Source organism: Urocampus carinirostris, chromosome 11 (assembly GCF_059441175.1).
Source record: "Urocampus carinirostris isolate Australia breed hairy pipefish chromosome 11, RoL_Ucar_1.0, whole genome shotgun sequence".
Classification (NCBI taxonomy): Eukaryota; Metazoa; Chordata; class Actinopteri; order Syngnathiformes; family Syngnathidae; genus Urocampus; species Urocampus carinirostris.
The window spans coordinates 21,385,990-21,402,197 of NC_142359.1; the positions used below are offsets into that span (position 1 = coordinate 21,385,990).

At 39.5% G+C, this 16,208-nt stretch overlaps 1 protein-coding gene and 1 pseudogene across 1 annotated transcript in view; one reads left to right on the forward strand and one right to left on the reverse strand.

Moving 5' to 3' along the window:
- ntn4 (netrin 4) overlaps positions 1-8,634 on the forward strand; it is a 48,200-nt gene extending 39,566 nt beyond the window's left edge. Inside the window, exons 6-10 of the mRNA XM_088347552.1 lie at positions 1,174-1,387; positions 2,230-2,318; positions 2,564-2,632; positions 4,166-4,333; positions 6,675-8,634. Coding sequence (XP_088203678.1) covers positions 1,174-1,387; positions 2,230-2,318; positions 2,564-2,632; positions 4,166-4,333; positions 6,675-6,814 — 680 coding nt within the window. The 3' untranslated portion in view covers positions 6,815-8,634. The remainder of the gene's footprint in view (positions 1-1,173; positions 1,388-2,229; positions 2,319-2,563; positions 2,633-4,165; positions 4,334-6,674) is intronic.
- LOC148356766 (U2 spliceosomal RNA) lies at positions 2,810-2,893 on the reverse strand (annotated as a pseudogene).
- Positions 8,635-16,208: the final 7,574 nt, after the last annotated feature.

Below are 16,208 nucleotides of genomic sequence, written 5' to 3' on the forward strand. Positions count from 1 at the left end.
TATATATATATTTTTATATTGTGTGTGTATGCCTGGAAGCCAAAAAAATGAAACACCTTTTATAAGCTTTATAAGGAAGGAAACACATACTGTATTTATCTCTATTAATTAAAAAACGTTAAGAATGTTTATGTCCTTTTGGTCCAACAGAAACCATGTAATTTTCCATGATCAAATGTTTTGGAAAAAGCAGCAGGGAACCACTAGGAGCATCAAAGCGCTGAATGCGGCTCTAGAGCAAATGTAGGGGGTTGAATGTTCCAACTTTGAAATAATCTTCTACCTTTGGGGCCTGGAGGCAGGTGCACAGTGTTCTGTTGACAAAGATGGCCTTTACAGAAACTCGAAATTCAAAAAGTTTTGCGCGTACATAATTTAGGTTTGTCAAGCTGTTTTACATGTGTGCACAACTCAGACCGCAACATTATTGACGCACCGGCAGACACAGGCAGAAAAGAGGCAATCAGAATGCAGAATACAATGCACTGTATTTTCTTAAACTAGAGCTAACAACTACAATCAATGATAGTAGAAAGTGAGGATAAGAAAGATATAATTCAGGGCCAAATCGTGTTTTCCGCAACAAGGTTCTGATTAAAACATTGCACTGTTGTCAAATATCAATTGTATACACAAAGTAGGATCCATAAACAAAAATAAAATTTGTTAAAATCAATTAAATAGTCATGAAGTAATCAATATTTGCATAGTCGACACTTAAAGCGGCAGTGTATTAGTTAGTACTCATATCGGTGAAAAAAAACTTCACTCAGTAATAATCAACATCACTGATATAAATAATAAGCAAAAGATACATAGACTATCTTATAAATGTGCATTTTGCAAAAAAATATTCATAGGTGCAGAACTTTGTCTTTCACATGACATGAGAGTCAGCTAGAGGGAGCTGATATAACTGTCCATCATCTTGATGTTTCAGGTCCCCGAGAGGCCAGAAACATTTGAAAAATAGTGTGGTTTGGTCACTCTGAGTTTCCTTAGTTTGTATTCATTCTTTTCGTTTTTAGCAGTGGTTTTCAAATCCTAAAATTCCAGCTAATTTACTGTATGAAAAAAATGAAAGTGTCTGACTAGAGTGGCAAAAATTTCATAATTAAACATTGCATATTAAGGTATGTGGCTGACACCAGACTTTATTTGACAATCCCCTAGCATGCAACTGTCACCCTGTGGGATCTATGGCCGTGCACGCAGCCAGTGAGGCGCTTTGTGACCCGGTCAACGGTGACTGCGTCTGCAAACCCGGTGTGGGCGGCGCCCATTGCGACAGGTGCATGGTGGGATATTGGGGCTTCCACGAGTACGGCTGCCGACCCTGCGACTGCGCCGGGGACTGCGACCCCTTCACTGGAGACTGCTTGCTAGGGTGAGTCAATATATTAGGAGGAAACCCTATAGAGCTCTTCGCATGTTTGCTACAAAGCCAACGCAGCCATAGCAGAATGGCGGAATTCATGTCAGTTTAGTCCAGCCGATCGACAGAAAGAGTTTGTAGATGGTGTTAAAGGAATTCTGCCCTGTACAGAACTACTGAGGGTATGCCGGGTAGAGTTAGGTTGACGCGCTTGGAGCGGGGCTAGATGTTTCCTGAAGTGACTGGGGATCATTATTGTTGCTATCAAGTGATCTGTAAGTAATGACGCTTGGAGCGGTCTTCAAGTTAACTGAAACAATTGCCTTTATTCTACTTTATGTCCCTGGAACGCCGAATACAAAAGGAACACAAGTCCAAAAGAGACGTCAACAACAAACCAGCTTAGCGTAGCATCCTAGGGGTCAGATACAAGACTGATAACAGAAACGTTCCTACCTTTATACCCTAACCAATTAATTTAATTAAGTACAGTTCTGTATCGTACAACCGACTAAATAAGCCCCCAAAAATGTTAATATTATGCGACAAAATATATCAAGAAATAAAAAGAAATGGATTTCTTGTGAAAGAATTGTAAGAACAAACGACGTGTGTAGGACGTACAACCTTTGCAATAGTACATGAGTCAATTCATTCGAAAGAGATAAATAATTTTGCATTGCCGGAAACTCAGCAAAAAGTTTTGGACATGTTTGATAATTAATTATCTTGCCACACTTGGGATTATGGTTGCTCACTGTTGTTTCAAGCGTTGCTCACCGACTTTGTGTGAACGCTCAGACCTGTGGAAAATTACAGGGAACATAGGCCCTAACTGGTGTGTTGCGCCGCAGGTCCGACTTGTACAACTTGGAAGGGAACTCCAGCGAGCCCGTCCGAATATTCCGAGTTGAAGAGCTCTTCTCTGCCCTACATTACTCAGGTGTGTGTTACGGTATGCTTTATCCCGCTCCTGCACTGTCTATTGACCAAGCGGTGACTGCCCGGTTATGAAAATTGAACACGGAACAATGAGTTGTGTGTACGCTTGTGTGCACCTTGACTCAAAATGATGCGGACCCCACCGTGAGCTTTCACAGCCACATTCCTTACTGGAGACAAACACTTGGATGACACACACACACACACACACACATACTTTTAATAGATTGTTTTTACCCCCTACAGAAAAGTGCGAGTGCAAAGAACAGCCACTGACCAACAGTAAACTATTCTGCACCATGAACTATGCATACGGTAAGCTATTATTGGGGTTTTTAAGGGTTATTGATCTATCTTCGTTATTCGTTATCCATTATCCGTTATCGGTCAGTTCATTATATGCTACAAAGCCTAGGAGCCGGGACACTTACTCTCAGCCAAAAGGCCAAGCTAAGGTCCTAGCCCTAAAGCCTTGCTGCGATCATTGCGAATGCACCGTTCCCGGAGGTACTGCAATACCGGGCCGATGCATGGAGTGGACAGAGCAAGCTCTTATTCCATCTCCGGAATGCAAAAGTCCTCAATTGGTACCCATAATGAGTCATTGAAGGCACTGAACTACAGATTTTATAATACAGTGATCCCTTGTTTATCACTGGAGTTTCAAAATGATCCCAAGCTTAGGGCTGGGCGATTGATCAAAATTCCAATAGTAAGCAAGTACTTGGATCGGTTTGATACTATTGTACAGGGATGGATAGTTCACCCCTCCATCAATTTCCTCATAGCACCGCTTCTACATGTAGATAGCACAGTCATCTCTATCACCCAGCGCCCTCGGCTGATCTCTAAGTTTATACCGGTTTGTGTGACTGACAGGTACACTTTTAGCTCCTCATCTTACCTGGCCTGTTGCTCCATCTTGCATGCGAAGCAAAAGAGAGGGCCAATCTATGCCCACATGCTTATCAGAAGCTAAATGACCGAGGCAAAGTGGAAATGCAGCGCGTGTGAATTTTTTAATCTTTTTGGGTTTTTTTTGTTTTTTTTTTTCAAAAAACAGAATGGGACAGTGTTGACAGTTATTTTTGTGGTAAGGTGGTCCACTACTGTGGCAAATTTACATAAATACATTAAAGAAGCTCACCCTACAGAGAGCAATGGGCTGAAACCATAAATGTAATCATGTTATTGTTCCTGAACAAAAACCTGTAAATTTGATGTCACTATGGCAACAAAGCCAAAAGGGCTTGTTTGATACATTGATTTTTTTTTTTTTGAATTTGCGTCTTTTGGTTTTTGTTCTGTAATAGAAATACAGTATTTTCATTTATTTTTTATGGTGTTAAAGTTTGAATTGTAGTTATTTAATAAAATGTGAAAATCGTGTGGTGTTCATGTTAAACATAAACTCAAAGGGGCAGGGTTCAATTATCCAATGATCATGACATGGCAAAATGTATCAGAATCCGATAGATATTGATCCATACTATCTATATCTATGTATTTACTTGGATCAGATTGATACTAAAATTTCCGGTGTCGCCCATGACAGGTGAAATCTGTTCAGCAGAAACTTTTTTGCAATTATTATACCGTTAAACACAAGTATACACTGAAACCGACAAAAAAAACGGTTTTACAGGCTCAAGCATTTAACAAATAAAAATACTTTATAAACCTTTTTTTTCTTTTTTACAAATAACTACTGTACCGTCAAATGATAACAAGCATGAAGACTGTTTAGCCAATCAGAACACAAACACAATGAATATGCAACACTGCATATGGCATCCGCAGCTATATGATGGTGACCTTCTCCATCTTTTTCTTCATATACGCTTTCAGTTCTGAAGGTCAAGGTGCTGTCGGCCCATGACAAAGGTTCGCACGCTGAAGTGGAGGCCAAGGTCCAGAAGGTCCTTAGTCAGAAGGTGAAGCTCCAGCGGGGACGTGTCACACTTTATCCAGAATCTTGGACGGCGAGGGGCTGCACCTGCCCGATCCTTAACCCAGGTCAGTTTTCAGGCTTTCCTTGGAGTAAGGATTTGAATAAGAGATAGGGTTTCATCTAGTGATGTTTCATGCTTCATTTTTCTCAGACCAATACCCATACCCAAATCTTAAACAGTCATCGATACTGACTCAACTTACCCAAAAAATACAAAAATGAATTTTAAACCCCCAAAACTATTTTTTCCTGAATACATAATTCATTTGATGGCAATTTACCTTTCCTGTAATTTAAAGTTCGTGATTGTTAAATGGCCACCAAAGGGCAGCATACAGTGGTATTCTTTAATGTGCTGTCAGGGGAGGCAGGTGACACTAGGACTTACCTGTCTTAATGAAATTATAAAATTAAATATATATTGAATAGTGATAAGTTTATGACTAATAGACACTCAAAATTTGGAAATTTGGAACTTGCAAAAAGAACAGGAGAGCACCCAAACCTCAGATAATAAATTCCAACCTGTTCTAAAAACCCTCTCTTGAGTCCTTTCTTTTTATTAAATCTCCGAGGTTACAAAAGCAGATCCACCCTAAAGGGTGTGGGTTTCAAACAACAGTCATATGATTGGCCAATAGTGACAATAATACGAACAGTGTATCATAGTCAAAAAAAGAACAATAGTGAGGTGTAATAGTTATTATAACGAACTGGGATCCTATGAATGTGTTCAATATTTAAAGCATATCAAATTTAGCAAACGTGAATATTTATTCAGTGTTAGCATTCCTTCTCATTTAACTTCACCATTTTTTAAAAATTGCTGAATATTGAAATTATACTATGTATATTATCAATACAATTAATATGTCTCTTACACCTCAAGCCCAAACAATAGAATTAGTGATACAGTAGTAGTATTAGCACGCTCGAGTCAAGCCATCCAGTGTTTTTTTCTCCTGTTGCATGGACTTTTCTTCATAATAGAGGTTTACTTATCTATTGATGCTTATATACTATATTTAGAAGTTAAGGTACAACTGTAAAAGTTTTTTTCTATGCTACAGTTTATATATTGCTTTCTGGTCCTGCCCAAAAATAATGAACAATATGTAGGTTAATTTATTTGTGAATTTGACTGTGCCTCAGCATACACAAACTTCACCACATGTCACTGCTGGTATCAGATACTGCAATATTGATACCTTAAAAATGCTTAAATTTGTATTGATACCGAAACCTGGAATTGATAACAGCCCATACTTTCCTTCCAATCATAGAAAGGGCAGAATTAGAAGACAGGTTCAGGGTTTCAAATACCGTATTTTCCCGGTGCACCTAAAAACCCCAAATTCACCAGAAATTTGAAAGTACGTCTATAATCTGCTGCGCTTCATATACTGAAAAATATGGTGGATAAAATTGAAAATGCGATTAAATTATATTACATACGGTAACTATTCTGCCCATAGAGTGGTCTTCAAATGCTTCCTTATGGTTAACTTGTTATTAGTTTTTTTGCAAAAAAAGAAACAAAATAGAAGCGCAAAACTTTGACGGCAACTCAGACGCCAAATCCTCTTTTGTTGTTGCGTTGGACAATAAATGATCTCAAGTTTTAAATAAATTATGATTAATTGTATAAAGATTTTTGTTTATGGCAATGTTTTGTACAAAATAATATACTCTTGTTTTAATTGCTGTTAAATGATGCTGCATCCTGCATAAGTAACTGTTTTGCCTTTGAGAAACAGGTAGAGTGGTCGTCGAGTTTACGAGTTAATTGTTTGTTTCTAAAAATAATTATAATGGTGAAACCAGATATCATAATGGTTATTTATGCACCGTTTATCCTCAGGAGGGTCGCGGGGGACACCCTGAATTGGTTGCAAGACAATTAATTCACTCATTCACATCCAGGGACAATTTGGACCAGTCAATTTACCTGACATGCATGTTTTGGAACGTGGGAGGAAACCGGAGTGCCCAGAGGAAACCAAAGCAAGCATGGGAAGAACATGCAAACTCTGGTAGCTGGATTTAAACCCATGACCTGAGAACTGTGCCGTGGATGCAATAACCACTCGGCTGCCGTGCCATCGTTTTCATTTTTTGTTTTTTATGAATCCTTAGCTCTTACTGTATTTTTAAATCAATGCGCCTTATAGTCCAGTGCGCCTTATATATGAAAAATATACCACAGAAGACATATTTTATAATCCGGTGCGCCTTACACTGCGGAAATTTTGGTGAGTAAATAGTGATGGTCATTGAAATTAGGGTTTCAAATCAGGACCTAAAATGGACAGTTATCAATGAATATTACATAACTCTAAAAGTGGAGTCTACCCCAAAAGACAGTTTTCTTACCTGGAACTCTGGTATGTTTTGGGGGATTTTCAGGTGTGGAGTACCTGGTGGCGGGTCACGCCGACAAGAAACGGGGACACCTGCTAGTCAACATGAAGAGCTTCGTCAAGCCCTGGACGTCCATCTTGGGCCGCAAAGTGCTAGCGCTGCTTAAGAAGGACTGCAACTGGTAGGCGAGCAAACACAAGCTGAACTTGTTCTCCTGGAGACGGACTTCGCGCCTGGATTATTCCTTCGAATCTGGATCGTTCCGTTTCGGATTATTCAACTCGGATTCTCATTTTGGGGCCCGGTACCATAGTTTGACATTGGAGGGCGAGAAAATCAAGTCAAAAAATGTGCACTTTAACCAGCAAGATGGACTGGAATCGAACATGGACGCGCAAAGTTGCACGCAAACACACGTACACACACGCTTGTGTGTTAAGACACACACTCCAAGTGAGAAAGAAAAAGCCATAAAGCTCTCCGAGTGTTTCAGTCCCCGCCGGTCCGAGCGTGTACGGCCTGTGACAAAAAAGTGGCCAATCCACCCTGAACGTGAATGTATTAGTTCGTGTGTGCATGCAAGCGTATGAGAGACCGTTTGAGAAGTAAATCATACTTGCTCTCACAAATGACGACATACTGTCGCACATGCAAAACTATGCTCTCATACTGACTACTATACTCCAATACACACTACTACATGTTCTCACTCATACTACTATACTCTCATACAAAGAGAAACTCCAGCTTGGCGTCAAACTGTACAACATATACAGACGCTCCCCTACTTACCACCATTTGACTTAGAAAAAACGGTAGATACGAACATTTTTTTCGGGATGTAGAAAAATATCTAGACATTGCTGTTAGTTAGACTTTGTATTGTGTGCACCTTTATCCCTGTAGAGGACAGAGCTGTAGTGCTTCTTTCCGCCTCGTTGGCGCTGTGAGAAGTGACCCAGCATCCACCCCGAAGAAGAAATCCAGCTTCTACTTCCTAGTTCGAGTGTAAATGTTCTAAACTGTACATCCAGCGCGCTGAGAACTTTGACATTTTTATTGTTTAATATCTCGTGCATCCATTCAATATGGTTGGTGTAAAGTGTAAAGAAGAGGCGAGCCGTTTCTTCTGAAATGAAAGTGGAATAAGAAAGATTGATGCGGTTGAGAGATCACTTTTTTTTCGGCCACTTTCTACCAAGGAGGAGGAAGTAGCCTAACTCTTGAAGCCCATCTTCCACAAGTAAGTTAAACTTCACTTTATTTATCTTTATAGAACATATTATTTTATGAAATGTTTGTTGTTTAGTACAAAACAATACAGCTTACTTATAAAAGCCTTACACCTATATACCTTAAGCATGCAAAATATAGCAACTTACGAACAAATTCAGCTTACGAACGATCTGCGATCTTGTTTGTAAAACAACAGTAAGAGTTAAGGTGATCATTACGCTAGATGTGAAAAAAAAAACTAGTAAGAGCAATTTAATGGTGTGTGAGAAAGAATAGTAGTGTGTGTATGAGAGAGTATAATAGTGTATGTAAGAGTATAGTAGTATGTGTGAAAGCATATAGTAATGTGAATGAGAGAGTATAGAATGAAGGTGTGCACAGGTAGGGCTCTTGTCTGTATGAGTGTATAATTGCGCATGTGTGAGAGTATGATGTTATATGTGAGAACAAGTATGATTTACTTCTCAAACGCCCTCTTAAATCAAACTAGAAGGTTTATGGATGAGCACGGTCCCTGCCTAGCTGTTTTTCGTCTTCGTTTTGATCACCATTCGTCCTTCTTTCCTCACTTGTGCCCTTTGTACAGTGTTATTTGTACTGTATATCGATTTTAAATATTTTTGTCATGTGACAGCAATTTTTTCAGCTTTACGATAGTTTTCGTTTGTACGGTTTTACATTTTGTAGCATCATATCACTGAGAAACTCGCTCTCTTTGTCATCCCCGAGGTTTTTTTTTTAATGCAATGATAATACAATTATCAAGGCACCCTGACTTCTCACGTGTTTGTCTTTTTTGCATGGCAATGATTGCAAACTATTTTTGTATGATCAGTCCTCCCTTTTACTGAGGTTAACTAAAAGACCCCTTTCCAGCCTACGTCATTACCGGATCAGCCTGTGTGTATTGGTGACCCAAAACAGGAGTAGCAGTACAAGTTTGAATAGAGCACCGGAAGATTTCTATGTTGAGTTGTGTTTTTAGAGTCGCAATTTACAAAGACAACACTCACAGCTGTTGTGAGCACAAGTCGCAAACTTGAAGAAACCCCTTATTTTTTTAATTCCCAGAGGAAACATGCATTTTCAAAATCACAGAGCTTGTGGGTGCAGGCTTATAAAGTAACCTACTGGACGGAAGACTTCATTACGAATATCCGCATTTGCGGTGTCCATTTAATATTCGGTAAGTTATCGTGGTGATCTTCTTTAGATTTACTTGAATGCCTAACGCCTTAGTAAGTGTAACTAGGATAAGTGTCAGGAAATTGTGTTTGCTACCAAGCCTTACTATGGACTGCAAGTTCTCTACTACTGGTGCTCGCTAGTAGATTTTTGCAATAAAACCATTAATAATTGTAACAATAATACTATTTACATAATTATTTACATCATACTAGATAGATAGATAGATAGATAGATACTTTTTTCATCCCCGAAGGGAAATTCACATTTCCAGCAGCATCCCTGAGCTGAGAACAATACAATAATAAAGCCAAAAGAATACAATATACAAATACCCAGTGTGACGTGCAAATGCCCACTGTAGCGTGTTATATAGAGTAACTAAATAGTGCTACACAGAATACATATTGCAGTAAGATTCGGTAATATCCAATGTAGGTGGTGTGGTTTAATGTGGGCCTTTACTCTGCCGGGTGGAGTTAAAGAGCCTCATGGCATGAGGAAGAAAAGATCTCTTCAGTCTGTCCGTAGTACAAGACAGTGACAGCAGTCTGTCGCTGAAACTGCTCTTCTGTCTGGAGATAATGCTGTGTAGTGGATGCGATGGATTGTCCATGATTGACCTCAGCTTTTTCAGTGCTCGTCTCTCAGCTACTGTTGTTAGGCTGTCCAGCTCTTTGCCTACAACAGAGCTCGCTTTCCTAGCCAGTTTATTGAGACGAGAGGCATCCTTCTTCTTGACGCTGCCTCCCCAACACGCTGCCGCATAGAAGAGGGCGCTTGCCACTACTGTCTCATAGAATATTTTCAGGAGCTTTTTGCAGATGTTGAAGGAGGCCAGCCTTCTGAGACTATTTACATTATTAACATTTACATTTAATATATATTTGATAGTAGATTATTATTTTGTTAATAATTATTAACACTACCGATGTATTTAAGGTAAGTTCTTCAAAATTTCTACTTGCGATCATAAAAGGGGATTTTACTTGTTTACAAACACAGAAAGGGGTCTATTGAGTGCGGCCAATTGCGTAAAATAAAATTGATTACAATCATGGTAACTTTGAATATAAACCGAGTTATATCTAGCTTGAAACAATACTTTAAAAAAATATATTTCTTTGGTTATACACTACCGCTACCTGGCCAAACGAAATAAAGCACAAATATTGTCGAGCTAATTTTACTCAAGTATTAAAGTCAAGCTGTTTGACCACCAGGTAGAACCTTCTTACCCAGCATACATTTTTCCTATATTGGGCTAACTTTTGTTGGAACAAGCAAGCTGGAGCTACCTGGCTAAAAGTGACTTAATTTAGCTTCCCTGACTAATAGCCTATCATTGACTTGATATTTACAAAGGTTTTAACATACAGATAATTGATGCGTTACTTTTGTTTTATTTTATTTCAAAAACACTCTTGAGTTTATCATTATCCTGGAGTGGTGCTCTGAAGGTAAGTTTAATTGCTCTTACTTGAAAAATGAAGCTAACTGGCTATATTGCTTAGATAAACTGGAAAGTTTAGCTATGGCTAACAATTCTTTTCCCAAACCGAATCTAAAGAATGTTTTCATTTTTATTATGTGAGGAAATGTGAAACTAGTACTTTTTATGACATGATGTTTCTTTAACTAAAGTCACCTGTTAATTTCACTCTCAAACTAGGCTTTTTGGTTAGCTTTACGCCACATGACGCAACTGTAAAGTAAGTGTAAATGGGCAATTCCTTCACGTCGTTTTTTTAATTCTATGAGTTAGAATTAGAAATATAATGTAAGGAATTGCTAAATCTCTGTTCGACTACTGAAAATCAAAGTGGCGCCAATTTTCAGCTTGTTCGCTAACTTGGTGAGAGCTTGATAATGATTCAGGTGATTGGAATCATTTGTATTGGAGCAGAGAAATTTCCAAACACATACAGGTCATAAGGCTCTCGAGGACCGGGACTGCGAGCCCTAGTTTCAAATCATATTTAGGGTAGGATTTCAAGAGATTCAGGGATTCTAATATGACATAATTAAAAGTCATTGAAATTGGGGGTTTCAAATCAGGACCTAAAATGGACAATTTTTAAACCTAAATCGAAAAACTAAATCTTGCCCAAAAGACAGTTTTCCTACCTATGTACAATAAAACAAAGTTTTGCTATGCTATCGTTTGTATAATGTTTTCTTCCTCAACCAAACAAATGATGAATAAAGTGTAGCTTTTTTTATTTGTACATCAGACTGTGGCTCACCTGACACAAACCTCACTGCATGTCACTGATGCCAGCCTAGGCTAACTTGATGCTAATTAGGTTAAATGTGGTCCGATTGACCCTTTGCCCACACATGACAGTACTCCCCATGGGTAAGTCCAGTACACTGTAGACAACAACAAAAAATCTATACTATTCAACACCATTGGCTATAACTATTATTATTATTATTATATTGTGCAGCTGTTGGATGAGGCGGATCACCTTGACAGAAAACAGAGCGGTATTTAGAGAAGGTGAGGATAGCATTAGCAGGGCCAGCTATCGACCCTTACCTTCTTCTTCCTGACATTTACAGATCCAACCAAATGGTCCAGCCTGCCTGATTTCAATCCTTATGGTCTGTACCACTATATTGTAAATGGAGTATCCCCATACACTGGCGCCCGTCTCAAAGCTTATAAAAGTCTGAATCGTTGCAAGTTCTTACCGGTACACGTTGCTGCGCTGACAGGGAGGCACCTCTTAAGGTATTACACTAACATCATACATCAGTTGTGTATGATGATGAGTTTTATCCAGGAGGCCATCAAATCTTCACTGTAACTGAAAGATGCTCAAATTGTTTATCTGTTTCATTTTAGATACAGTAACAGTAGCTAACTTTTTGGTCGTGACATTGAGTATCTCTGACGTGACTCGTTTTGCCTAATTCCTCACTCCCCTGCAGAATCTCGCTTCCTTTCACATGAACGTGCACCTTTTTGGTTTTAATCACGACAATCGGTATTCCTTAATAAACACATTATAGAGACTACGATCGTGACACTCAATCTGTCGGAACTGCAGCTCTGAGAAGCAGAAGAAAAGTTGAGCGTTCATCAACTGGGAAGGGGACTGAGATTAGGCACAAAACTCATACTTACTTCACATAAAATTGCTCGAAAATGCATAAAAGGTACCTTGTAAAAAATGCTCGCTGTAAACCCTGGGGTACTTTGAGGGCTGATAGTCCCTCCGATTGATTGCTGATATCCATTGCCATCTTCTGTCTTCATCAAAAGGGAGATGATAAAATGCCAAATTGGACTTGGAACCTTGTCGGTTCGCACAGCCAACCACACAGCAACTACTGTATTTTCTGCACTATAGGGCGCGCCGGGTTATAGTGCGCACCCCCAAAAAATAGTTTTTGGTCCTATATCTTCCATACATAAGGCGCACCGGATTATAAGGCGCTACAATGGAAACATGGACAAAACATTCAGGTAGTTCAGTCAAACTTATTACCCCCTTAACATTCCGAAAGCTTGCAACGAAGCAAATACGTGTCGTAGACACGTGCGGATGCAGTGTCCGTACGATGTCACTCAAATGCATCGTTCCAAATATCATTCGGAAGGTTAAAGTTTTGGGATTCAAGAAATGCCAACCATTCCTTAGTTTCTATTTTCTTTTTCGCTCGCAACTTTACTGTGCATATGACAATTAACACTTGGAATTGAGTTTAATTTAAAAAAAGACCCATCACAGAAACATCTAGATCACTTTGAAACAAGATACTGGGAAAATATATAGCCGGAGTAGCTCACCGAAGTCGTTGCGTTCAATAATAATGTGCAACCATGGTCCTCTTATATCCGTGAGTGTAGTAAATCCAGGAGAGTAAAATATTTACAAATACAGAATGGTAAAACATGTTTCCTCTATGCCGTAGACAACCAAACTTGCTATTCACATTCATCTTTTTCGGCCAATTGCAGGCTTTGTTTTGCCCCTTTAGCCTATGCGAGCCTGTAAATGATAAAAAGGATCCGCTCCCTTTACCTCCGGATAACTTTAGCCAATAGTGATTGATTCAAATGATGATTGACACATTGGCTGGGAAATGAAACGCCGGCATATGTATCCCAGGATACACCGCGGACCACATCGCCTACGAGGAAAAATCTAGTCGGCAGCTTTGTTGCGAGACCTTGCGACTTAATATTGATCCATATATAAGGCGCACTGTATTATAAGGCGCATGGTCAGTTTTTGAAAAAAATAAAGGCTTTTAGGTGCGCCTTATAGTGCGGAAAATACAGTAATTATTATTGTAATGAAAAAAAAACGTGTTTATATTCTTCTGTCGTGGTTTATGATGTTTGTTTCAACTCAACTGCTTACTTTACAGCCGTCCGTCACGTTGCTCACACTTTCGCTGACATCACGTGCAAAGGGTCAATATACACCAAAAACAATGTCAATGTTGGAATTCAGCTGATACTATTTCTGTGTTCTTGTACTTTGTTATCATGTAACAGTCTTTTAATCTTGTTTTGGAGCGATGGCTCCACAGACCTTGAAATTCTTCACATGGATTTGTCAAAAATATCTTTCTCACCCTTGACATACTCTCTAGCGTCAATCGGTTAGTGCGGCTCCCAAAACAGACGAGACGGAGACGTGCCTTCGCACGGCGTCGCAGAATGTCGACCGTCGGCGCTGTTTTGGTATCTGACGTTTCCCTCAGACTGGCTGTGACGCGCTTGGTCGAAAGATGCTAACGCATTCTTGGCTTGTTGGAGGACGCTAGCTCACCTGTCTAATAATCACACATTTCCGATAGTGTGTGAGAACCAGAGAATGACACGATAAAGAATAATGAAAACTGTTGCATTCATCCATCCATCCATCTATTATCTGCCTCGCTTATCCTCAGTAGGGTCGCGGGGCTGCTGGAGCCCATCCCAGCTATCTTGGGGCAGTGGGCAGGGGACACCCTGAACTGGTTGCCAGCCAGTTGCAGGGCACACAGGGACAGACAATCCGCTCGCTCATTCACACCTAGGGAAAATTTGGACTGGCCAATTAGCCTAACATGCATGGTTTTGGAATGTGGGAGGAAACCGGGGTGCCCAGAGGAAACCCACGCAAGCACAGGGAGAACATACTAACTCCACACAGGAGGATTCGATCTCATGACCTCAGAACTGTGCCGCCGTTGCGCTAACCACTGTGCCGCCGTGCTGCCTACTGTTGCATTAATTTAGTGGGGGAAAAAAATGGTTATTGAAAAGGACAATTAACATGGGTCTCCAACATGGTGCCCGTGGTAGGCCCCAAAGGATCCCTGAGTAGCCCCCGGACATGTTCTGAAAATAGCTCACCAGGGATGGGTAATTGCTATTTTCCAGTAAAATGATTTCTAATTGACATGATGTTTTAGAGGTTGATTTGACTTAACTTTGACCTTGTAATAACACGGTAACAATATAGTAATAACATGATTGGATATTTTTTTTTAAATTGTCATTCAAAAGTTTTGGGGTCGCTTACAAATGTCCTTATTTTTGGAAAAGTGCAGTTTTTTTTCAATATGGATAACACTAAACCAGTAATACACCCCACCCATCAAGGATGTCAAACTCAATTTGGCTCTGAGTCTGGATCCAGACTTCCTGTTCTGAGGCGGGCCGGATCAGTAGATATGTAAATCTCAACTACAAATTGCTTTTTTTTTTTAGTATTTTTTTTTTAGTATTTTGCTTTATCATTCAGCCTACATTAGTAACCCACACTACGCATTATAATCACGGATGACAACTCTGACATGTGATATTTTCTAAACAAAACACATTTTCATACCTTTTCGCCCCTTAAAATCACCTACCGCTTTTTCAAATTTAATCTACAAATATCTTTACTCGAAGCTAGTATTTTAGTCTCAACTGCTTTATTATGAAGCGAGACCAAGTAAATATATCACTCAAACATTAGATTTCTGTTTTTCGAAAAAGTTTGCCATCAAACAAGCACGTTTTTTTTTCTTTAGGATTTCGTAGACGGATTGTATTTCACGCATAAAAATAGTCAAGTCATGTTTATTAATATAGGCCTTAATCACAAAGAGTCTCAAAGGGCGGCACAGACCACAGATTATTGTAAACCATTGACTATTAATCCCCTGATCTAAAACCTACATGAGGGCAAATAATACACAGATATTGTCAACACAAAATATATGTTATTCATATGCTATAGAATAGAAGTGTGTTTTAAGCTTAGATCTAAACATTTCCACTGAGGTCGCAGATCGAATCTCAGGGGGAAGAGCATTCCACAGCACCGGGGCCAGAATCGACAACGCTGTTGAACGTGCGAATCTTTCTTGGCTCTTGGGAACACTAGTAGACCAGCATTTTCAGAGCGAAGGCTCCGGACCGGAACATAAAGGGAAAGAAAATCTGAAAGATATGACGGCGCAAGTCCATGCATGATTTTGTATACTACCAACAGAACTTTAAAATCACATCTTAAGCTAACAGGGAGCCAATGCAGGTTAGCTAAAATCGGGGTAATGTGATCAAACTTTTTTGTCTTAGTTAAAAGCCTCGCTGCAACATTTTCTACCAGCTGAAGGCTCTTGATTTTGGACTTCGGTAGACCGGAGAGAAGTGCATTACAGTAATCGTGACGGGAGGTAACAAGCGCATGAATTATAATATCCGCATCCGACTGAGACAGTATAGAGCGATATTTAGCAATGTTGTGAAGATGGAAAAAAGCTGTTCTAGTAATATTCTTAACTTGTGTTTGAAAGGACAAACTGGGGTCAAATATGACACCTAAATTTTTGACTGAGTCACTCTGGGTGCTATCACATTTGTCAATGTTCAGAGCAGTTTTTGAGAACAAGTCACGGCATTTAGATGAACCAATAACTAGCATTTGGGTATTTTCAGAGTTAAGGCGAAAGAAGTTGAGTGACATCCATTCTTTTATCTCAGTGAGGCGGGCCTCCAAATTTCCACAGTTTAGTGTGGCAGATTCCTCCATTGGAACATATAATTGAGTGTCATCTGCATAGCAATGAAAACTGATATTATTCTTGCGAATAATAATAACCTAATGGAAGCATGTAAATGCTGAAAAGAAGGGGGCCAAGTACTGAACCCTGCGGAACACT